This window comes from Mesocricetus auratus, unplaced genomic scaffold (assembly GCF_017639785.1).
Source record: "Mesocricetus auratus isolate SY011 unplaced genomic scaffold, BCM_Maur_2.0 Super-Scaffold_100027, whole genome shotgun sequence".
NCBI classification, from domain to species: domain Eukaryota; kingdom Metazoa; phylum Chordata; class Mammalia; order Rodentia; family Cricetidae; genus Mesocricetus; species Mesocricetus auratus.
In genome coordinates this window covers 24,333,686-24,356,719 of record NW_024429208.1, presented here as the reverse complement: position 1 = coordinate 24,356,719, position 23,034 = coordinate 24,333,686, and the positions used below count along the sequence as shown (strand labels likewise).

Below are 23,034 nucleotides of genomic sequence, written 5' to 3'. Positions count from 1 at the left end.
AACTCTAAAATGCATCATGGGAAACTCTGGGTCTCTGGCTGGCATGGTCGCACATATCTGTAGTACCAACTATTTGGGAGGCTGAAAGAGGAAGATCACTTAAGCCCAGAAGTTTGGGGCCAATTTGGATAAGACAATATATCCAACAAATTCCCACTCTAAAACCTGTACTTCACTATTATTATTACATGTATATTTTATGTGCATGAATGTTTTACCTCCATGTACGTATGTGCACCACGTTTGTGTTTGATGCCTGAGGATGTCAGAAGAGAGTAGTCATTGGATCTGCTGGGAACGGAACCCAGGTCTCTGTAAGAGCAACAAATGCTCTAAACCACTGAGCCATCTCTCTAGCTCCTAAACCCTGTACTTAAAGTTTCTACTAAATAATTAAATGCAAAGTTAAAAATGGACAGCTTTGTTTGGCCTGGAAACACATACCCGCTAATTCTACTTAGGAGGTAGGAGTAAGAGAATCAGGAGTCTAAGAGCAGCCTGGTTTCATGAGACCTAAGCTCAAAACTAACCTGAGGACACAAGACCCTGTCTCAAAAAACATAAAAGTTAACTTTTGCAGCCGGGCGTTGGTGGCGCACGCCTTTAATCCCAGCACTTGGGAGGCAGAGGCAGGTGGATCTCTGTGAGTTCGAGACCAGCCTGGACTACCAAGTGAGTTCCAGGACAGCTTCCAAAGCCACAGAGAAACCCTGTCTCAAAAAAAACAAACAAACAAAAAAAAGAATGGTGCAGAGACACAGTACACCTTCAGAAAGTAGGCAGGGCTGGCGATGCAGCTAAACAATTCATAAAAAGATAAAAAATCATGAATGAAGCCTGTGGTTGAGCCCAGGTCTCTCCAATATCTCTTCATCTCTCTCTGTTCCCTCTTCCATTCTCCACCTCCTCTAGCTTCTCTCTAAGGTCTCATGTAGCCCAGGCTGGCCATGAGATCCTAATCTTCCCTCCCACATTTCCCAAGTGCTAAGATTATAGGTGTGTGCTACCAAGCCTGGCTTCTCTTTAATGTCCAGCGTCATATTAAGAAACACCCTACTTGGGGCTGGAGAGATGGCTCAGAGGTTAAGAGCACTGACTGCTCTTCCAGGGGTCCTGAGTTCAATTCCCGGCAACCACATGGTGGCTCACAACCATCTACAATTCAGTCTGGTATCCTCTTCTGGCATGTAGGCAGAACAGTGTATACGTAATAAATAAATCTTAAAAAAAAAAAAAAGAAACACCCTACTTAAACAAGTAAATACTCTGTATTGAGTTCGAATACCAGAGGGTAAAGGCAGCTGAGAGTAAGTTTGCATCGAGAAGTGGCAGCTTCCAACTCATCGAAAATCTGACCCAAAGGCTGTGGGCCAGACTTCTCAAGCTCTAGATTGCTTCAGACAAGAACCGTTTCCATCCACTCCAACTTACAAGACTACCTTCTGCCTGAGCTTCACAGGCTCAGACTTTACCAAGCGAAGGAGGCCAACTCCTCCCTGTCAGGGAGTGTCAAATATTTTGAACTCCTGAGATTAAGGCCAATTGCTACTAGGATTAAATTTATTTATATTTAAGCAACTCTAAGCAGATCAGGTGTAAGCTATTAATTAATGAGCAGAAAGGTAAATGCTGGCTGGGGCAAATTTGTATGTAACATAATAGTAATCCACCTAACTGTCAAGTGTGGGGTCCCATGAAGAGGCACAGAAGCCACCTCTGTGGTCTTCCAGGTTTTTCTCTATCATCCTGTAAAAACCCAGTGAAGAGAGGAGAGTAATCCTAACACTTAGTAGGCTGAGGCAGGAGGATTGCTATGAGTTTGAGGTCAGCCTAGTCAAAGAGTGAGACAAGGCTCCAAACAAATGGACGAGCCAACAAACAACCTACCCTCACACCTACTGAGGGGGCAGCAAGTTTGTATGAGCAAACAGCTTGGAAGTAAAGCATTTTACTTAAGAGAAATGACTTTAGAGTCTAACAAAAGAGTCATCTGACCTCTTCCTCTGTCCCAAACCCCTCAGACTTTGAAAGGACAAGAGCACCACTCTGGAGCTCTTTTTTTTTTTTTTTTTCCCCGAGATAGGGTTTCTCTTGGAGGCTGTCCTGGAACTCACTCAGTAGACCAGACCTGCCTCTGCCTCCCGAGTGCTAGGATTAAAGGTGTGTGCCACCGTCGCCTGGCACCACTCTGGAATTCTTATGGATTTATTTGCTTCAGAATTGCTCTTGTGTCCCCAGTGAGTTGGATAAGAACTTCTGGGTCTAAAAGGGATTAGGTCACTTTATTTTTTTCAAGTGCTGCAACATTCAAAAAACAATTTTGGAGTGCATGGATGGGGTGGGGTAGCACCATTTAGCATATTGTAAGAGGCGAGGAAAAAAATCTGTAATATTCAATGTCTAAGAATAGAGTAGGAAAGAATACCTTAAAATTCCCCATCTGGACAGACCCTGAGCTGAAGTCACACTCATCTGTGAAGACAAATGTTTGGGCTGCAACTGTTGAGAATATGGATCCTGACCTTGGGTTTGGCTGGTGAGAGCTTCCAGATGCTCTATGAATGACGGGATATACACCATCACTTGGCTTGGGAGAATTGTATAATCCCAACCCTCCTGGTTCTCCAAGGGGACTGCTTTAATCTGATTCCCAATATATTTTTAATTTTGAAACAGGGTCTCTCTACATAGCCCTGTTTGTCCTGGAACTCTACGTAGATCAGGCTAGCCTTGAACGCATAGTGATCCTCCTGCCTCTGCCTCCCAAGTGCTGCCCAATACTTTTAAAAACAAGCATGTGAAAAACTTCTCAGCAACATCTCACATGAGCATTTGTGGCCTATTAATAGAAACAGAGGAACCAACAATGGATGTGAATTCAGACACGAAGCTCACAGTACAGTTGTGAATCTCTGGGTGGCTGTGCCCTAGGGGCGGCCATGCAGGCGACATCAACCCGAAGAGGGTGTGAACCCCAGCAGCTGTTCAATGGGTTTAAACCGCCACTCATCAGCCTCCAGCTCTTCCACCAAGCCAGCCAGTTTTTCCATCCGAGCAACTTGCTGATCTGTAGAGAGTCAGAAGTGACTGTGAGACTGTCACCAGTCACCAATATGACCCCTGGCCTAGAATTTGTAGATGGGCTTTCTTTCCCGCTTGAGATTTAGTAGCGGGGTCTTACTTTAAGTAGGTCTGAAGACTAAGAACATTCCCAACCATCTTCCATTAATCTGCATTACATCTCCCCTTTGCTTGCAATGATGGAGACCGAACCCAGGGTCAAATGCTCCAGCACACAGCTGCATGAGCTTCCATGTGTATGTGTATACATGTATATGTGTACACTTGTATGTGCATGTGTGTCATGCAGATGGTGGTCAGAGGTTGGCATTGGGTGTCTTCCTGAATCCACTCATTCTCATTGTTTTTTACTCTTTGTGTCTGTGTGTGTCTAGGGAAGCCAGGAAAGGGTGTCAAATCCCCTGGAACTAGAGTTACAGATGGCTGCCAGTCACCGTGTGGGTCCCCTGGAAAGGCAGCCAGTGCTCTTAATTGCTGCGCCATCTCTCCAGCCCCTTTATCTGAGTGTTTTCCTTTTTCTTGCAGTTGTGTTAATTCATCAAAGTCTATCATCCCTTTATCTCCCTTCAGGCTCAGCCCTCATTGTGACCAAATCTGTTCTTTCTCTGAGTCTTGAAAGTTTTTTTTTTTTTTAACCAGACAGGGTTTCTCTGTATTGTTTTGGAGGCTGTCGGTCCAGCCCGGCCTCGAACTCACAGAGATCTGCCTGCCTCTGCCTCCTGAGTGCTGGGATTAAAGGCATGCGCCACCACCGCCCGGCTGGAAGTTTTTATTCTTAAAGTGACTTTCAGTGCAATTATTAAGAAATACAGACAGTGCTGGAGAGATGGCTCAGAGGTTAAGAGCACTGACTGCTCTTCAAAGGTCCTGAGTTCAATTCCCAGCAATCACATGGTGGCTCACAATCATCTATAATGAGATCTGGTGCCCTCTTCTGGCCTGCAGACATACACGCAGGCAGAATACTGTATGCATAATAAATAAATCTAAAAAAACAATACAGGCAACTCTCTTGGGCATGTACTCTCCTTTTCCTAAAGGTTTCTCTATAAATCTCTATGCTTAAACCTGTATTGAAATGTTCCCTGCCCGCCTCCCCCAAAAACATACAGTGAAGAAGCTCCCTGTAGCAAGACAGGGATTTGGAAGTGAATTGCCCTAAATTTCCTTAATAAACTCTCCTCATCTTCATTTTAAAAAAGTAAAGAGAACATATATGCAAGAGAAAGATATAAACACATACAGAGACGGGTGGGGGGAAGACGGCAAGACAGATACAGAGAGGGAGAGATGCGAGTGTGTGCATAGGAGTGTGCGCTTGTGTGCACGCATGCACCAACACACACACACACACACACACACACACACACACACACACAGATTGGGTGGGAGAGAGAGAAGATTAAAAGTAGCAAGAAGCAGGAGTTCAAGCTTAGCACTTAGGAAGGAGGATTGTTCAGAGTCCAACCTGGGCTACACAGTGAGTACTAAAGTAAGAAAATACAGTCATAATAATAATAAAGGAAAAAATACAGCTGGGTGGTGGTGGTACACGCCTTTAATCCCAGCACTTGGGAGGCGGAGGCAGGCAGGTCTCTGAGTTCAAGGTCAGCCTGGTCTACAGAATGAGAGCCAGGGATACACAGAGAACCTTGTTTTGGGAAAAAAACTAACAACAAACAAAACAAAAAACCCAGTTATCACAGTAGGGGGATGAGCCTCATGGTGGAGCACATGGTTAGCATGTGTCATGCTCCTCATTTGAGCCCTGGCTCTGTAAAAGGACAATCACCATCTCATATTCTCAGTATGTGCTAGATTCTACATGGAGCTAGACTTAGTGGTTATGTCTATATATAATCCCAGCACTCAGGAGGCTGAATAGGAAGGACCTAGAGTTTGAAGCCAGGCCCAGCTACATCATGAGACACCTAGGAACAAAAACACAGTATAGACAGGTCCTTGCTCTCCAAGCCACAGGGACCCATTCAGATGCTCCCATGGGTTTCTCCTAGGAGGAACGGTCTGCAGGGGAAATGGTTCCCTGATGCGTATACATCACCAGGGGCTCAGGGCAGAAGGTGCTCCACAGGCACTAGAAGAAGGTGGAGCATGAAGCCAAGCGGTACAAGATCTTAGAAAGGGTAGGTAAAGGCAACAGAAGAGCAGGAAGCGTCAGTTCCTGAGAGAACTGAACCAGGGACTTCAACTTCAAACCTCCAAGGAGGTTTTTAATCTGGACAAGATCTTAGAATGCTCTTCACTTCAGAAAGTCACTTATAGTGTTTGGGGCTTTTGTCACAGCACAGTGACCTTTTAGAACTTGCACTCCCTGCTTCCCATAAGTGTACATTTGTAGTCAAGACAGCAGCCCATGCACTTACCATGCTTCACCTGTTTAAGCGTGGATGCTACTTGATAGCTAAACACCGACTCACAGAGGAACCTCTCAGAGCCATCTACGAGAGAAAAGACACAGGCGGTAGTTTTAATGGCTTCTGGAAAAGCAAGAGGGCCTGTCCATTCTTCCCCTGTGTCGACATTTGAGGTCTAAGGCATTTCTGGTGTGAACACAGGGGGTCGTTTAGAATCCTCTTCCATACCTAGAATATTAAAATAGACCCACTCATTTGAGAGTTCAAAAATAGTGCTACAAAAACAAAAACAAGAAACCTTAGCTCAATGTCCTGGTCACCACTGCCCCCCTCCTGACCTCAACAGCAGGCAAACAAGGCAGCTGACACACCCAGCTATGTGGTGCTTGTGTGACGTATGACAAAACTTTATTCTAAAAAACAGAGCCAAGGGAAAAACAGCTGTTGGCTTTTAATATATCAAATTGTACCACCATGACCATCACAGAACCCTGCTGGGAAACTCCATTCTGTAAACACCAATTGTAACCCGGATCTTCCAATTGAACCAAGCCCTGCAATCTGAATGACTAAGGGAATGGTGCGAGTTCAGAACCTAGCACTGAGCTGGTGCCAAGATCTGCAAACATGAAGGTGGCTAGCTCAATCATGATGCTCAGAGGGTGATTGGGAAACCTGACACTCGTCAGTGCAAAGGCTGATCTGGCAAAACATATCCCCAAAGACACACAATTCACGTAGGAAAATTCCATGTTTTAAAGGACAGCCCCCCCCCGGGGCAGGCGTTTCATTACCAAAGTTCTCAAACAAATGGAAAGAGAGGACACAGCTGTCTCTCTCAAGGTAGCAGCTCACACCAGCACTGCTAGATGTCAGGCACGGATTGGCGTGTCACGGGTATTAAGTCACCGGTATTAAGTGACAGGGCTACCAACATGTTCTGGCCTCATGCTGAGCTTCACACAAACCTTTCTTTACAAGTCCCGGTGATCAAAGGGAAAAGTACAGCTACTGAGTCTATCTGGATGGTGTGAATACACAACCAAAAAAGCTTCCTGCTAATATTAAGTCAATGGGGGGGGGGGAGAGGGGAGGGGGAAGAGGAGAGAGGGGAGAAAGAAAGAGAGCGAGAGAGAGGAAGAGAGAGACAGAGACTAGCCTTCCATCTTTCTTTCTTGAGGTGTGCTGGGGGTCAAATACCTCCTAGGTGTACTGGCTGCTCCTCAACTGCACCCCTTGCCTCTGACTGGAGTAGAGGTCTAGACATGCTGACGACACCGTGAAGTTTATCTAGGTAAGAGCAGAGAGCAGTGGACAACTCCAGATCCCACCAAGGGCTCAGCTACAACTTGGGACTCACTTTGCAACAAGCAAAGCACGGAGAAGCAGAGCTGGCCTCCCAGATGGTTTAATCCTGAACTGGAGGAAGTGGGCATTATGGACTGGAAGAATCAAGTGACATGTGGGGAAGTTCCTGGAGGTGCCATCTCCCACCTTCATTTAATCACTAGAATAAAGTGCCTAAGTCATCACACTGGCCTGTCTCTCTTGGTGATGAGTTCCAAAGCAAAAAAAATAATATAAGCTCACCTTCCAAAAAGGTGCCTGGGTATCATTGTCTCGAACTTCATGCCTAACACTGCATCCTGCTCATGTGTAGCTTTGTATTAACTACCAAGTCCACTGCTTCTTAAGCACATGCTATCAGATGTAACATCTACCAATCCAAAGGCTGGGATTTCTCCAGAGAGGGGTCAGCCAGAGGTGACCTGTCTTCTATTTACAAATGCAATCAACACACTGGGCAGCTGTGCATCAGGGTGAAAAAGTTCAGTAAATGGCCCAAATCTAACACTATCACCAATTCCATTAAATTCAATGCTACAGGAATTCCTTTAAAAGGTATTATTTTCCAGAATGAAATTAGAGAATCCCAGGTGACTTGTAAATCAGCGGCCTGGGATGTCCCTAAAATATAGCCATGTTTGGGCTAGAAGGCAACGTCTCCTTTATTTGTTCACTAATAACTGGGTGAGAACAATCTCAGCTGAGGGTAGGAGACAGCTAAAGCCTGCTTCGTACTGCACCATAAAGTTCGTGCAGGAGGTTAACTACAGGTTGTTTGCATTTACTACCCTAGATTTGGGAGCAGGCAACATCAAGTTGAACCTGTTGGGATTCTGACACACACCCAACCTTGACTCCTAAGTGCCTTTGCTCCTTACTCTCCAAGGCGACCTTGCTATGCTCCCTTTCTTTTTAGAAAGCCCCACCTTTGCCCAGGCTGGCATGGAAGTCTGTAGCACAGGCTATCACTGAACTCACAGCCTTCTGAGCACTGGGATTACCTGGATCCATCAGCATGGTTTGTTTTCACTTCCCTCTTCTACTGCATGGATAAGAGACCAATGGGGGCTGGGCATGTGGCTCAGTGGGTAAGCTGCTCAGCTAGCAGCCATGGAGCCTTGGGTTTGGTCCCCATCATGGGACAAACCAGACATAGTGATATATACCTGTAATCTCAGTTTGGGAGGTAGGAGACAGGAGAAGGAGTTCAAGGAGTTAGAGGTCAGCTTGGACTACACAAGACTCAAAAGTAAACAAACAATGAAGAAGAAGCACGGTTTGAGGCATGCATATACACTGTACAACAGTGTCACCTCCAAATCTGACACCACTGTCAACACTCATTTAGGAGTGTTACATGGAAGGACATACACAAGTTATGTGCAAAGACCATGCCATTCCATGGAAGTTATGGTATTTGGCATTCCCCTCCTTCTACCATGAGACCCCAGGGATCAAACTCAGGTGGTCAGGTGTGGCGGCAGCACCTTTTACGTGGTGAGATGGCTCACCAGCCCCTTCTCCATATTCTTGGTATTAAATGGTATGTCAGATACTTGATTTAGCGAAGTTATTTGTTTTCCAATCTGTCTTTAAACGTAAGCAGCTTTGAAGGTGACTGGGAAGACTCTGGGATGCAGGAGGGCTACAACTGTGCACTGTGCATTTAAATGTAACAAATCCATTCTACAACAGAACCCAGTCAATTCCCCAATGAGGTAAGAAAACGGTCAGATACAACCCTGTTAGGATACCAGCATAAGACGAACTTAAATGATTTTTTTCTTGAAGCAGTGTTAAGCACTGATTCTCTTCGGCTCTACAGAGCTCATTAAGCAACCTAACTGCCTTCAACTTGTCATTTTTTCTGTGGGAAACTTCCTTGATCACATCTCTACTGCAGAGAGCTAAAGTCCTGATTTACTTTAGGGCCAAATATGGAGACAAAGCTTCTACTTCCAATCAGACGTGGCGAGTATTAACACAAACGGAGACAATAAAAAGGCAAGGGCAAAAGTGCGCATGCCTGATACACCACCTTCCAGACCACACGTGGCCTGCTGCTTCACTACCAACCACATGCAATCTGCCCCAGAGCCTTATGGTGCTAGAGTATGCCTGCTTTTCTGTCACAAGCGATTCTTCTGTTTGTCCTGGCTTGCTAGGCAAGCAGCTGGGTCAAAGAATGCCCCAACACCACAAAAAAAAAAAAAAAAAAAAAAAAAAAAAGAACTAGTTATGGTATTTGGCATTGTTTAACCTGAAACTTTTTAAAATATCTTATATAAATGCACAATGCTTACCTCAAAAAGCCAGCCCCCAAGTATAGTTGGTGCCTTTCTCAGAGACATCTAATTAATTTAAAATATTCCATGCAAATATGTAAGATTTAAATAAGAAAAGACCATTTTATAATTCAACAGAAAAATGCTTGACTCAAGTGATTTTGAGCCCTTAATAGGTTCTTTGCCAATGTTTTTAAAGTATGTGAAGACTCCCTCATGAGAAGGCCCTGGACACTGGCCAAAAAACAAAGATTCCTGTCCTAGTCTAATTCAGGATCTCTAGGGTGAGCCCAGACACGTGCTTTTTATCTTTTTGTTTCTTTTTCGAAAAGAAAAAGGGTCTCATTGTACAGCCCTGGCTGGCCTGGAATTTGTAGTCAACAAGGCTGGCCTAGAATTCAGAGATTCGCCTGCCAAGCAACACATGTTCATTTTAAGTGTCTCATGTGAGTTTAATGCGCCTACAATGAATTACCAGTCTAGCTTAACATGAACCTTCTGCATTCCAGGCACCAGCACCGTTTCATGACCACTGCCTGTGACCTATTTCTGGCCAGCCAGTCTGCAAATGTGTGATAAGACAGTGGCTGCAAATCTGTCTCCAGTGCTATAAAAACCATTCAGTCACACAGTGATGTCCTGCAGTGGGCCACAAGAGTCACCTTCACAGAGGTAAATACATTACCTTTATCTCCTCTTCAAGCCTGTCTGGTGGGGTTAATCTATCCGTAGACACTCACTAAAAAGAAAATACATCAAACAGGGACCACAACAAGGACACCTGGAGTGGACATCAAGAGGGTTCCTGGCTCCAGTGCCAACCCTGGTCAGCTCACTCAAGGGCTTCAGCTTAAACAAGTCTAGATGGCCCTGCAGCCTAGCTGCTTTAGTTCCTCATTCACTGAAGGTCTGAAGCCAAGCACTCAGCAAACACGGCATGACATTACCTTCTAACATCTCTCCGGCTCCTTTGGGGTAGGTGAACAGAGCTTTCCGTGGCGGTGCCAGGTCTGACACACTGAAGCCAGATCCGGTGACAGAACTCCCACTGACCCCGCCAGCTGAAGATGAGGATGAGGAGGCAGCCATTCCTTCCAGTAGAATTCTTTCTTCACTAGAGAAAAACAAAACAAACAAAAGACCCAGTAAATGGAAGGTTTGTAAAACCAGGTTGACAATATTTCATTCTAGCCCAGAAGGGTCAGCTTTCTCCCTTTATGTTTTTTTTTTTTTTTTTTTTTGGTTTTTCGAGACAGGGTTTCTCTGTGGCTTTGGAGGCTGTCCTGGAACTCGCTCTGTAGACCAGGCTGGCCTCGAACTCACAGAGATCCGCCTGCCTCTGCCTCCCGAGTGCTGGGATTAAAGGCGTGCGCCACCAACGCCCGGCTTATCCATATATTTTTATAATGTCACTTAGTAAAAACATGTCTAAGAATAGCTTGCCAAGCTGGGTGTGGTGGTGCACACCTTTAATCCCAGCGATCAAGGCAGAGATAGGCGTATATCTGTAAATTAGAGGCTAGCCTGGTCTACAAAGCAAGTTCCAGGACAGCAAAGAAACACAAAGAAACCCTGTCCAAAAAAAAAAAAAGGAAGAAAAAAAAGTTCTATTTTCTCCCATTAGCAAGTTGTGGCATTTGGGATTGAGTGTGGATGATTTAGGAGTTAGGAAGGGTGCTATGTCAGTGCCAAAGCAGAAATGGCCCAAGTATAAATATCCTTGATCCACAGGACAGTTTGTCTTGGGCGCATCCGCACTAAGCCGTACCAAGAAGTTCACTTACCAAGATTTCCAAGTAAGAGTCCAGAATAACATTCTGTTCTGTTCTCAAGGAAGGGAAATTAGTTAGGAAACACATATTGGCACTTTCATTAAGAAATTGTTAACCTTTTCATCTAAATGTAATGCCTAAATCTAACACTTGATGGCGACCAAAAACTGAACAAAGTAATTCAGGAACTGATCTCAGAAACCATGGCTCTTTATGAATTGAGCATCTGTGGGCTTCATCCTGGGTCATTTCTGAAAATCCAGATCCCAGTACTGAATACATGACTTCCCACAGCATATGAAATTATATCTATACCTCTCTTTACACACACATACACTTTTTTTTTTTTTTTTTACGAGACAGGGTTTCTCTGTATTGTTTTGGAGGCTGTCGGTCCAGCCCGGCCTTAACTCACAGAGATCCGCTTGCCTCTGCCTCCTGAGTGCTGGGATTAAAGGCGTGTACCACCACTGCCCAGCTGTTGTTTTGTTTTTTGAGAGAGGGTTTCTTTGTATAGCTTTGGCTGTCCTAGAGCTGGCTCAGTAGACCAGAATGTCCTTGAACTCACAAAGATCCACCTGCCTCTGCCTCCCAGGTGCTGGGATTAAAGGTGACACTGCTGCCTGGTTATTTTTTTTAAGATTTAAGATTATAAATAGGTCACTGTTATAACATGTTTCAGAATTAAAAAGAAAAAACATTTTGGCTTTTTATAAAAGAGATTTCTTTTTAACGATCAACTCCCTCACTCGTCATTACAAGGACCTGTGCACATTTTAACTCCCAGTCTCCTAAGGCACAGTGTTTAATGCTAACACCGCCACCTGCTGTGTAGGCACACAAGGCAGGGTATTGGCACTTGGAACAGCAAGTCTCTGAACATGATCAGCCATTGAAGAAGACGTCTAAGTCTGAGCATCTTAGCTGTGAGGGTCAGTTCCGCTATGCAGGACTTTTTTGAACAAAGTAATTTTCTCAAACTGGTTGAATTCACCAGTGGTAAGGAGGGGGATTTGGTAAAAATAGTTTCTGTAAATAATAAGAAATATGAGCATGGAATAATAGATGGAGGCAATCCCCTTAAATCCAGACTAGGGTCCTAGTTTGTCACTGTCTCAGCAACCCAGCAAAGGGAGAGCATGCACAGCCTCGCTTGGCCCACCATCTATCTACTGAGATGTGGCAAAATCTACAACTGGTCCTCTTGGTTTTTTTAAATCTAACCAAAAAACTTTTAGACCTAGTGTATAATTTAAAAATAGTTACTACCATGTTTATGCCATCTAGAACTTTGTCACCATGGAAATGTACAGATTAATTCTAGTTCTGTCCAATAGAGTAGCCAGGAGACTTATGCTGTGGTTATTAAAGTAACTGAAGAGCTCTATGTCTACTTTTGAAAGCTAAATTAAATTTCAATAGAACCATGTGGCTCGTGGTCTTTCACTGGATAATGAATTCTAGCATTTAAATGAACAAATGACTTTACATGGTAGTAGTGGTATGCACCAGTATGGGATGTTCCAGTTACTCCGGAGGCTGAGGCAGGGGATTGTATACCCAGACTACACAGGCAGGAGTCTGTTTCAATAACAAGAAGCAGTGACTATTTTTTTACATTACATAAGTTTTAACATTTTTTAAAAAAGGCTATTTATTTATTTATTGAGAGGGTCTTAATTTGTTGGCCTGGAACTATACCCACACTATATAGCCAGGAGTCTGTTTCAATAACAACAGGCACTGGCTATTTTTTACATTACAAAGGTTTTAACATTTTCAAAAAATGCTATTTATGTATGTATGTATGTATGTATGTATGTATGTATGTATAGAGAGGGTCTTAATTTGTTGGCCTGGAACTAACCATGTAGGTTGGCCTGATCTGAACAAAACTCATGGTAAATGCCACTCTGTCAGCTTCTCAAGTGCTGGGACCACAGCCATGAGTCACCATGTCTGGCTTAAAAATGATCTTTAAGGGCTGGAGAGATGGCTCAGTGGTTAGGAGCACTGGCTGCTCTTCCAGAGGTCCTGAGTTCAATTCCCAGAAACTACACGGTGGCTCACAACCATCTGTAATGAGATCTGGTGCCCTCTTCTGGCCAGCAGGGATACATGCAGGCAGAACACTGTATACATAATAAATAAATATTAAAAAAAAAAAGAGAGAGAGAGATCTTTAAGGACTGGAGAGATAGCCCAGTTGTTAAGAACACTAGCTGGTCTTCCAGAGGTCCTGAGTTCAATTCCCAGAAACCTCATAATGACCCATAACCAACTGTAATGAGATCTGCCCTCTTCTGGACTACAGGGATACATGCAGACAGAAAACTGTATACATAAATAAATTTTTAAAAAATTAAGAAAAGAATCTTTAAAATGAATTTTCCAGGGCTGGGGATATTGTTCAGTTAGTAGAGTGCTTGCCTAGTATGCAGGAATCCCTGGGCTCAGCTCCTAGCACCATATAAGCAAGGTGTGGTAGCAAAAAAGTACAATTCTAGCACCCAGGAAGCAGAGGTAGGAGAAGCAGAAGTTCATGTTCATCTTTGGTTCTGTAGTAAGTTCAAGACCAATCTGGGATACATGGGATTCCTTAAAAAAACAAAAACAAACCTAACCAAATTCAAACCAAACCAAACCAACCAACCAACTAAACAAACAAACAAAAAACCCAACACACAGGAAAAAAACAAGATAAAACAAACAAAAAACCTCAACAAAAACAGCTCCCCTCTGTTACGGGCAGAGAGAATTTTGCAGACTAGTTTTCACTGCCCCCTAGTTGACATACTTGCTATAAAATGTTTGAGGGCAGGGGTATAGCTCAGTGGTGGAGAACAAGCTTCCAGCACTTGAGGCTCTACTTTCAATCAACAATGTTTAACAAGTTGAGAATGTTATGTTTCTGTAAATCCTTTATGTCCAGAGCTTCTGTTTTCCTTCTAAGAGAATGGTAAGTGACATCTGAAATGGTGGCTGCTGTTTCCTAACTATACATGCAGCAGTGATACGTGGGTGTCAGAGAAGCAGAGCTTGGTTTCTAGTTCCACCATGTCCATCCATTCAAAGGTTGCACTAATGAACGCTGACGTGGGATAATGAAACAGTAAGGCTATTGCTATCATTAGATTATTATAAATGCAAACTCATTAGTGATCTTTTTAACTTTCCTTTTTTTTTTTTTTTGAAATAGGCTTTCACTGTGTAGCCTTGGCTGTCCTGGAACTTGCTGTGTAGTCTAGGCTGGCCTCAAACTCACAGAGTTCTGCCTGCTCTCAGTGCTGGTATCAATGGCGTGGCCACTATGCCCAGCTCATTAATGATACTCTTATTTTTGCTCTTAGGTTATTTTCCAAGTTGTACTTGCTGCGCCCATCAGGGAAAGCAACCTTTCATGTGGGATTTATAACTGCTCCTTTGCACCACACTGGCTCAAAAGATAGCCTGGTAAAGTTTTCAGTGTTCCTTAAGGAGACTTAGTATTGACGGACCAGGTCCAAATCTCTAAGCGGATTCCTGGTGGGATTCAAATGAAGCATACAGTCAGACCACTCAGCCTCTTCCCCAGAGAGCAGATCTGGGTTTACATCCCCCCAGTTCAGAACAGAACCCCCAGAGAACTGTTTATTTTTCTCAACTAAGATTTTAAACTCTGATCTTTTCAACTTCCACCCTGATAATGTTCTATTTAGTTGATAATGCTTTGCATTTTGTATTTTGAGATCAGCTGACTTGCAGACTGTACATCCAAGTGGCGGCCAGCTAGCTTCAAAGGCTAGCCACAGTGACTCCGAAACCGAAGGTCATCAAAGGAACTTCCTTTCTTCCTATTTTCTTCCCAGTTCTCAGCCCTACTATAGCTCCATATACAAAACAGTCGGGGTGGAAAAACATGTGGAAATCAGCACAAGATTAGCTTTAAAAAAGCCATTTTCTGCTGAGATGCAGAGACACCTGCAGGATGTCAGGTTCTAAAGATTTGCTTAAAGCCTTTTTTTGGTTTCTTCTCTTGTTGGTGCTGGTGGTGGAAGCCAGAGCCTGTGAATGTTCCACATGTTCCACCCTGAGCTACACCTTCAGTCTCTAGTTTTGAATGCCATTAAGGGGTAAATAGAGTTAAGTTCACAACAAACCCTAGATTGTAAATGCTAAGCATAGGGGTTAACAAAGCAATTAGTGTAACTCATAAGTAGCCACTCATTTAAGTATGTTCACAGAGAGCCGGGCGTTGGTGGCGCACGCCTTTAATCCCAACACTTGGGAGGCAGAGGCAGGCGGATCTCTGTGAGTTCGAGGCCAGCCTGGTCTACAGAGCGAGTTCCAGGACAGCCTCCAAAGCCACAGAGAAACCCTGTCTCGAAAAACCAAAAAAAAAAAAAAAAAAAAATGTTCACAGAGTGCTTCCACAGTTCCCAGGAACCACTGACTTCCTAAAGGTGGTCTGGGTGTTGGAGCAATGCCTTGTTGATGTGCAGCTGTGCATGAGGGCAAGCTAGCACAGTGAAAGGACTGACCATGGGGGGGGAGGCTGGCCCAGAGGTTAAGAGTGTTTGCAGCTCTTGCAGAGGACTGGAGACAGGTTCCCAGTACCCATGCTTCATAGCTCACGTCCACCTGCAACTCCAGCTGTGGGCGATCCGCTCGATGCCTTCTAGTCTCCTGCTCTCTCTCTCCACACACACACACACACACACACACACACACACACACACACACACACACACACACACACGGTCTCTCTCTCCACACACACACAAATAAATCTTTAAACAAGAACTGACTATAACAAACTGCCTGCCTAGGTCTGTATCCTGACTTTGCTATCTACTGTATGATTGGACAAATCAATCGACTTTTTTCTTCCTTAGATTCCTCACCTGTAAAATGGAATCAATACTAGTGTCTACCTTGTAGGAGTGTTATGAAGATGAAATCAATACAGGCAAAGCAACTACAACAGCTTCAGGCTTAGGAAAAAACTACATCTTACACAAAACACAAATCAGTATTAGACATTGGCACTTGCTTTTTTTTTTTTTTTTTCAGACTGTTCTCCAGTTCCAGATCCTGCTGGGCTGGCCTACTGAGTGTTGGAATTACAGGTATGTACCGTCACACCCAGTTTTCCCTATGCAGAGCCCAGTTTTTCATTTCATTAAGTTCTAGCACAGGAAAAGTCCAAATTCTCTTTGACTTAGCTATGCTAAAAGTCCTGGAAGGAAGGGTCTGTCTGCTCAGGAGGTTGATGACATTACCTTTATGCACTTCACACATTCTACCCTCGGTCAGCTTGTTCACTTTCTTTATATCTTATTAAGAATCCTGCAGTGGGGCTGGGAAGATGGCTCAGTGGATGAACTTCTTGAACTGGGAGGTTGGGAATCCCTTGAACTCACTCGAAAGCTTTCCAGATGTGGTAGCTGCCTGTCATCCCAGCACCTGGGAGTTAAAGATAAGCGATTCCCAAGAGCAAGATGGTTAGCTAGATTAGCAGGAATGGGACACATGCTGGGTTCGGGGAAGCCATGAAAACTATGCAGGAAGACATCAGATGTCAGCTTCAAGCCTCCAGATGCACGGACACACACACACACACACACACACACACACACACACACACACACACACACACACCGAGCCCGTGATCCTAGATCTGGAGATATTATAGTCCAGGGGTAGAGAGTATGCTTACTAAGTGTGAGGCTGTGAAAAGAACCCTGTCACGTTGGAAAGCAGAAAACAAATCGCTTCTGTATCCTTGAGGCATTGTACAAGCAAAAAGACCAACAACTCTTATCACAATGTTTCCTGGATGAATGAATGATTTATAAATAATAGGACTGAGCTGGCAGCTCAGTAGAGACTGCAGGGGACAGAGATGATTGGAATTACGAAGGTCAGTCCACCTGTGTTTTGTTTTTTTTTTTCCTGATTGGGTGGAGTATGCAAGTTTGCCTCCCAGGAGGCTGCTAGGCCCATAAGAGTCACTCAGTAAAATTTTTGCTGAATGCCGATGATCGAGTATCCAGGAAGTTGGCTGTATGAGAGAAGATGGGGCGGCTGACAGCGGAAACGCTCATAGGAAAAGTAATGATATCTGTGGAACACAATATGGCTTGGTTAAATACTTACTTTGTGTACGACAGAGATGACCTTGCACTCATAAATTACTTTCTGCTTATTGTCTTAAGAACAAAACAGAGAGATCCTTCTTAAAATTAAACCTCAGAATAAGCCAGACACTTACGTCGACTCGGACCCAGTACAAAGGCTAATTATGACAACCGTTGGGTTCTAAGAACAAATCACTCCAGTGTGTTCCACCTAAACAGATGGGTCACCATCCCAATTAAATAGACGCAGCAACTCTTATGGGTGTAATGAAGACCCAGGCCGGGTCGGGGAGGAGTCAGCACACTTGTCCCGGCTACGCTAACTCCACCCAAGACACGCTTCCCACTCAGCAATTCGGGAGGAAGCAGAAGAGGCTTGCGGCGGTCCAATGCGCAGGCGCCAACCCTCCGCGCGCATGCTCATTTCGAGGAGCTCGCCTTTGCACACGCCCGGTGCGGGAGTCTCCAGGGTCTCTTTCCACCCTGTCTGTCAGTCCTGGCAGGTAGGATCCTAGGGGGTCAACTCCCCACAGAAGGTTCTGGAAGCCTTGGCTACTTACCTGAGTAGTTTGTGTACTTTGCCTGGCAGCCCCGCCCCCTGGACCAAGCCGTGCGGCTTCGTTTCGCTGCGACGTAGACGTGGCGTGCGCGTGCCCGCCTGCGCTGTGGGAGTTTTATGGCGGCGTGCGCCCGCCCCTGTGGCGGCGGCGGGGGGGGGGGGTGGTAATAGGGCGGCGCTGTCGCGCATGCGTGCTGAGGGCGTGGCAGGAGCCGGGTGAGAGCGAGCTTTCGGGGAACACTTCCGGGTCGCTTCCACCCTTAAGCCCTCCGCGCGGGCTTGGTTGTCTCGCTGTGGCAGTGTTTTCTGGTTCCTTCCTCCTGGCATAGGGCTTCTTTGTTTGCTTTTATGATTTAGGACTTCAGCTTCTCCCACGATAGTTGCACGGAGACGTATATACCTCTCCCTCTCCTAACCTCCAGGACACAGGGCTAGTCGGTTTCCGTCTCCTTGTGCGCAGTCTCTCTGCATGGAGCTGCCCAGGAAAGGTAGATGAGTATGCATCGCAGCCACCCCGCGCTCAGAGCCCAAACTTTACCTTATCAAGGCTACTGTGGTGCAGAGCTTGGTTTTAGAAGTGGGGAAGGGACGCTAAAGGGATAGCACACCAGGGTGTCATGTCATAAGACTTGGTAATCGCATCCTCTCGTCGACGTTGACTTTTCTCTGTTCTCCAAAACACAAACCCTCTCCTTGGTTCTGTGCGTGCGGCTACCGATTAGTGACTTGGCAGAGGATTGGGCCAAGCATTTATATAGAAGGGATTGTTATGTTTTCTTTGGCACTTTTAAGTTCATGGGCTTGAAGACCCAGCCATCTGTGATGGGAACATGGGCTATCCTTTACCACCGCTCGCTTTGTTTCATAATTATGTCATGCACCGTTTGTTGAGCAGTGACCTCCAGAAACTGTTTCTTCTCACTGATGTGTTGCCCTAAGAAGTATGTTAATTCGTATTTTAGTACTTTGATAGGGAAATTAGGTCTGATTGTTAGGTGTGTATTTCTCTAGCGCCTTTAAAAGAACTTAAACTCTTCCATGGGTGTTGTATGAATGATTCCTCGTTGTATTATTATATTGGATAGAAAGAATGAAGCACTTTGCCCATATCAAGACGGCACTCCTAACCTAAAGGGTTAAAGTAATCAGACACCTATATTCTCTCAAAGTCACTGGCAGTATACTACTAACAACTCTTATTGGAGGGCTGGTAAACAGATTACAAATTGCTGTCTAGAGTGAGTCAGGAGCTCTAACTGGATGGTGCGAAATGCAATCTTTGCCTTTGAATATTTTACATACAATGGCAGGCCAGTGAAAAGTGACACTGTTTTTGCTTAGGATGTGATATGAGCACAGTTATTTCCATTTGAGCCTACATAGTGGTCCACATAATGGAAGTTTTTTTTTTAGCTGATTTTTAAGTTACACTTATTTATTTTGTCTGTTCGTCTGCTTCCTGGCTGCCTGTTCAGAAGACAACCTGTAGGAGTCAGTTTTCTCCTACCGTGTGGGTTATCAGCCCTGGGAACAAACGCCATTTCCATTGAGCCATTACTGACCTAAGTTTTTATTTCTAATAAAAAAAGGTAAAAGGATGATTTATTTTTTTCAGGACTCTACTAGAATATCATTTGGAGAAAGTGTCATGGATGTTCTACGCCCACAGCTTATAACAATTGATGGTCGGAATTATAGGAAGAATCCCATCCAGGAAAAAAATTATCCACATGAAGAAGATGAGGGTGTCTATCAAGGTAATCCTTGTTGCTCTTAGGCCAGATGAGAAGTAAAATTTCTTTGTACCACAGGGGCAATCCTTTGTTTCTTGCTCTTCAGTTTCCCTGACAAAGCTGTTATCAAATGAGGTTGCATTTTATATGTCAAGATACATTTCATCATGGATTCTTAAATGCCATGAGGAATAATTTTATTCATTTTTTTCCGAGACAAGGTTTCCCTGTGTAGCCCTGGCTGTCCTGGAACTCACTCTGTAGACTAGGCTAGCCTTAAACTCAAAGAGCAGAGTCCTGGGATTTAAAGTATGGCCCAGCCCAACACCTCTCAGCTCATTATTACTATTTTTCAAAAATAATTTATTTAACTTTATTTTATGTGCATTGGTGTGAAGGTGTCAGATCCACTGAAACCAGAGTTACACTTTTAAATTGCCATGTGGGTGTTGGGGTTTGAACTTAGGTCCTCTGGAAGAGCAGTCAGGGCTGTCAGCCTCTGAGCCATCTCTCCAGCCCCCTCATTATTTTTTTTTAAGGATTGTGTGTGTGTGTGTGTGTGTGTGTGTGTGTGTGTGTGTGTGTGTGTGTGTAGATGTGATCATGGGTGCCCAAAGAAATCTGAAGAAGGTGTTGGATCTCCTGGAGCTGGAGTTACAGGTGGTTATGAATCACCCCGTGTGGGTGCTGGGAACTGAGCTCAGGTCATTTGAACAGTAAGGGCTCCTAACTGCAGAGCCCCCAGTTGGACTAAGTGTAGTTAGTTATTACTATTAACTTATAATAGTCTGTGCCAAAATTAAGCCCCTTTACTTGTGAAATTGTAAAAGAATATGATTTGTTTATTTATTTTTGAGGCAGGGTTTGTCTGTGACCCCCTGGCTGACCTGGAACTCACTCTGTAGACTGAGAGATCTGCCTCCCTTTGCCTCCTGAGTGCTGAGATTAAAGGCGTGCACCACCACGTCCAGCATTTTTTGCTTTTTTTTTTTTTTTGGTTTTTTTTTTTCGAGACAGGGTTTTTATGTATTGTTTTGGAGGCTGTCCTGAAACTCGCTCTGTAGACCAGGCTGGCCTCAAACTCACAGAGATCTGCCTGCCTCTGCCTCCCAAGTGCTGGGATTAAAGGCGTGTGCCACCAACGCCTGGCCATTTTTTGCTTTTTTGACACAGAGTCTCTCTATTAGTAACTCTCTGTTTTGTAACTCTGCCTATTCTAGAATTCACTGTCTAGGCCATCCTCTACCTCATGAGTGCTGGTATTAAAGGTGAGCATACCCATGCCTGGCTAAGAATGAGTTATTGAAATAAATATGAAAGGTATTTTGTTCAGTGTCAGGTAATATTAACTGTTGCTGCTATGACATTTTTTCTTTCTTTGTAGTTATTTGTTGACAGTTCCAGAGACACAACTAACTTTATTTTAATATGGTAATTTTGTAGATGATAAAATAAATAGTTGAGATGAGTTATAAATATTTTCAGGGTAATGACCATGTGGTTGGATTTAGCCCATAAACAGGGACTTTTAGATTCTTCGCAGCTTTCCCCTTTTTGGTTCCTAAGGATTTCCATTGGATCTTAACTTTGGGGGCCACGTCCCCTGTGATTCTCCCTACTGTATGCTGTCAACCTTGAACCCTGGACTCCTGTTTTTCATTGTGTGTCTCCTTACTATGTAGCTCAGGCTAGTAGTCTTCCTGCCTCAGCCTCTCAAATGTTGGAGGTCCTCTAGGCATATGTCACTGTGCCTGGCTTCTCTTTTTCCTGTGTTGAGGTTTTAAGGAACACATTCCTTATTTATTAATAATTCATGGAATTCTTATTTATTAATAATTCATGGAAGTAGTTCTGTGCCCTAATACTAAAACGAACTGACTTCTAGACTTTAAGAGGGTGAGTTCATATTGTGTGAATTTCATCTCAATAGAATAATAGTAAAACATGTTGTTTAGACATCTTAACTTTCTAAGAGAAAACAGCTAAATACTGGTATGTATATACTGCTTTCCCAAGGTTCCAAGACTGGAGGATTTAAAATAGTCACCATGTTCTTTTATCTTTATTTCTCCTATGAGCAGACGAGGTCTCGGGTGGTGGTGGTGGTGGTGGTGGTGGTGGTGGTGGTGGTGGTGGTGGTGGTGGTGGTGTGTGTGTGTGTGTGTGTGTGCCTTCTTAAACCCTGAAAGTGATTGGCAGCTGGGAGGAGGCTTTTTTTTTCCCATTGAGCAGCAGCATTCAGAGTTGTTATGGTTTCTTTGCAGACTCCATGGAATATTCTGATGAGCCCTGTGATGCCTATGAGGTGGAGCAGACCCCTCAAGGATTCCGGGCCACTGTCAGTGCCCCTAGCCTGCTCTACAAGTGAGTTCCCCATCAGCATCATGGGATAGCACTTCCAGGAAACCCAGCAGGGAGCCAACTCTTCAGACCTTCACACTTACTGTGAGGCTAATTGCTAATGATAGAAGCCTTTAGTATTTTGTGTCCTGAAATGTCGAAGGGCTGATTACAGATGAATGTAATCATCGGGTGTTCACAGCCACATCCTGTTGACTTTCCCTTTTAAATGTCCTTTGAATCTAATGTTATCTTTACTGCTACCTCTTTCTTTTCTATGGATTTCTTTTTTAAAAAATATTTATTTGATATGTCTGTGTGAATATTTACCTGTATGTATGTACACTACCTGTGTGTCTGGTGCCCAAGGAGGATAGAGGAGTTTGTTGAATCTTCTGGAACTGGAGTTAACAGGTGGTTGTGAGCCACATGTGGGCACTTGCAACCAAACCTGGTCCTCTGCAAGAGCAGCAAGTGCTCTTAATCACTAAGCGTCTCTCTGTGGATTTCTTAAAATAGCCCCAACAGTCTCTCTACGTTCCTACTCTCTTCTTAGTCCTTCACATAGAAGATGGAATGATTTAGAAACAGTTTTTCTGAGATTTGGTTTTGTGTGAGTTGTTTTGCCTGCACGTATACCTGGACACCATGTGTATGCAGTGCCTGTGGAGGCCAGAAGAGGTCACTATTCCCTGGAACTGGAGTTACTAGCCTCCATGTGAATGCTAGAAATCTAAGCGAGGTCCTCGGGAAGAGCAGTCAGTGCTTTCATCCACTGAGCTAATCTCTCCAGCTTCCCACCTCCCCTTTACTTTTTTTTTCTTTTTTGAGACATTGTCGTGCTTTATGGTTAAAGTTAATGTGGAACTCTTGAGATCTAGATCTAGATCTAGATCCTCTTTCCATTTACTAGATCCTCCTTCCATTTACTGAGATTGCAGATGTGCATCACCCCACCAGGCTCGGAGTGATTTTTTTTTTTTTTTTTTTTTTTTTTTTGGTTTTTCGAGACAGGGTTTCTCTGTGGCTTTGGAGGCTGTCCTGGAACTCACTTTGTAGACCAGGCTGGCCTTGAACTCACAGAGATCCGCCTACCTCTGCCTCCCAAGTGCTGGGATTAAAGGCGTGCGCCACCAACGCCCGGCTCGGAGTGATCTTTTTAAAAGGGAAATCAGATTATTTTACTACCTGCAGAGGCTCGTGAGACATCTCAGCAGATAAAGGCACTTATCATGCAAGCCTGGCAACCTGAGTTTCATCCCAGAAACCTTTGTAGAGGTGGAAGGTGGGAACAGACTGAGAGTTTCTCTGATCTCCGTGCAATGTGCTGTGCTGTGTGCATACCCACGCATGTACTTATATACACACTTATGTATACACATACACATTAATAATACATTTTAAACTCTCGGTGGTTTTCCAC

At 44.2% G+C, this 23,034-nt stretch overlaps 2 protein-coding genes across 6 annotated transcripts in view; one reads left to right on the top strand and one right to left on the bottom strand.

The window, feature by feature from the left end:
• Positions 1-2,263: 2,263 nt before the first annotated feature.
• Positions 2,264-17,696, bottom strand: Anapc16 (anaphase promoting complex subunit 16). Of its 2 annotated transcripts, none has more exons than XM_040732060.1 (4): positions 17,540-17,696; positions 10,036-10,202; positions 5,466-5,540; positions 2,264-3,067 (listed from the first exon to the last, which is right to left on the bottom strand). In XM_040732060.1, exons 2-4 carry the CDS (start codon positions 10,175-10,177, stop codon positions 2,952-2,954), a joined length of 333 nt encoding a protein of 110 aa, XP_040587994.1. In that variant the 5' UTR covers positions 10,178-10,202; positions 17,540-17,696; the 3' UTR covers positions 2,264-2,951. The 2 variants fall into 2 exon arrangements, with proteins under 2 accessions (XP_040587994.1, XP_040587995.1); XM_040732061.1 differs by lacking the exon at positions 17,540-17,696 and adding an exon at positions 16,999-17,127.
• Ascc1 (activating signal cointegrator 1 complex subunit 1) overlaps positions 17,211-23,034 on the top strand; it is an 83,425-nt gene continuing 77,601 nt past the window's right edge. The window contains exons 1-3 of one of the 4 annotated variants that reach the window (XM_040732056.1): positions 17,211-17,482; positions 19,154-19,295; positions 21,536-21,635. In XM_040732056.1, the coding sequence (XP_040587990.1) occupies positions 17,369-17,482; positions 19,154-19,295; positions 21,536-21,635 (356 nt within the window). In that variant the 5' untranslated portion in view covers positions 17,211-17,368. Of the gene's footprint in view, positions 17,483-17,782; positions 18,027-18,289; positions 18,480-19,153; positions 19,296-21,535; positions 21,636-23,034 lie in introns of those variants that run through there. The other 3 variants (XM_040732055.1, XM_040732057.1, XM_040732059.1) reach the window with 3 other exon arrangements.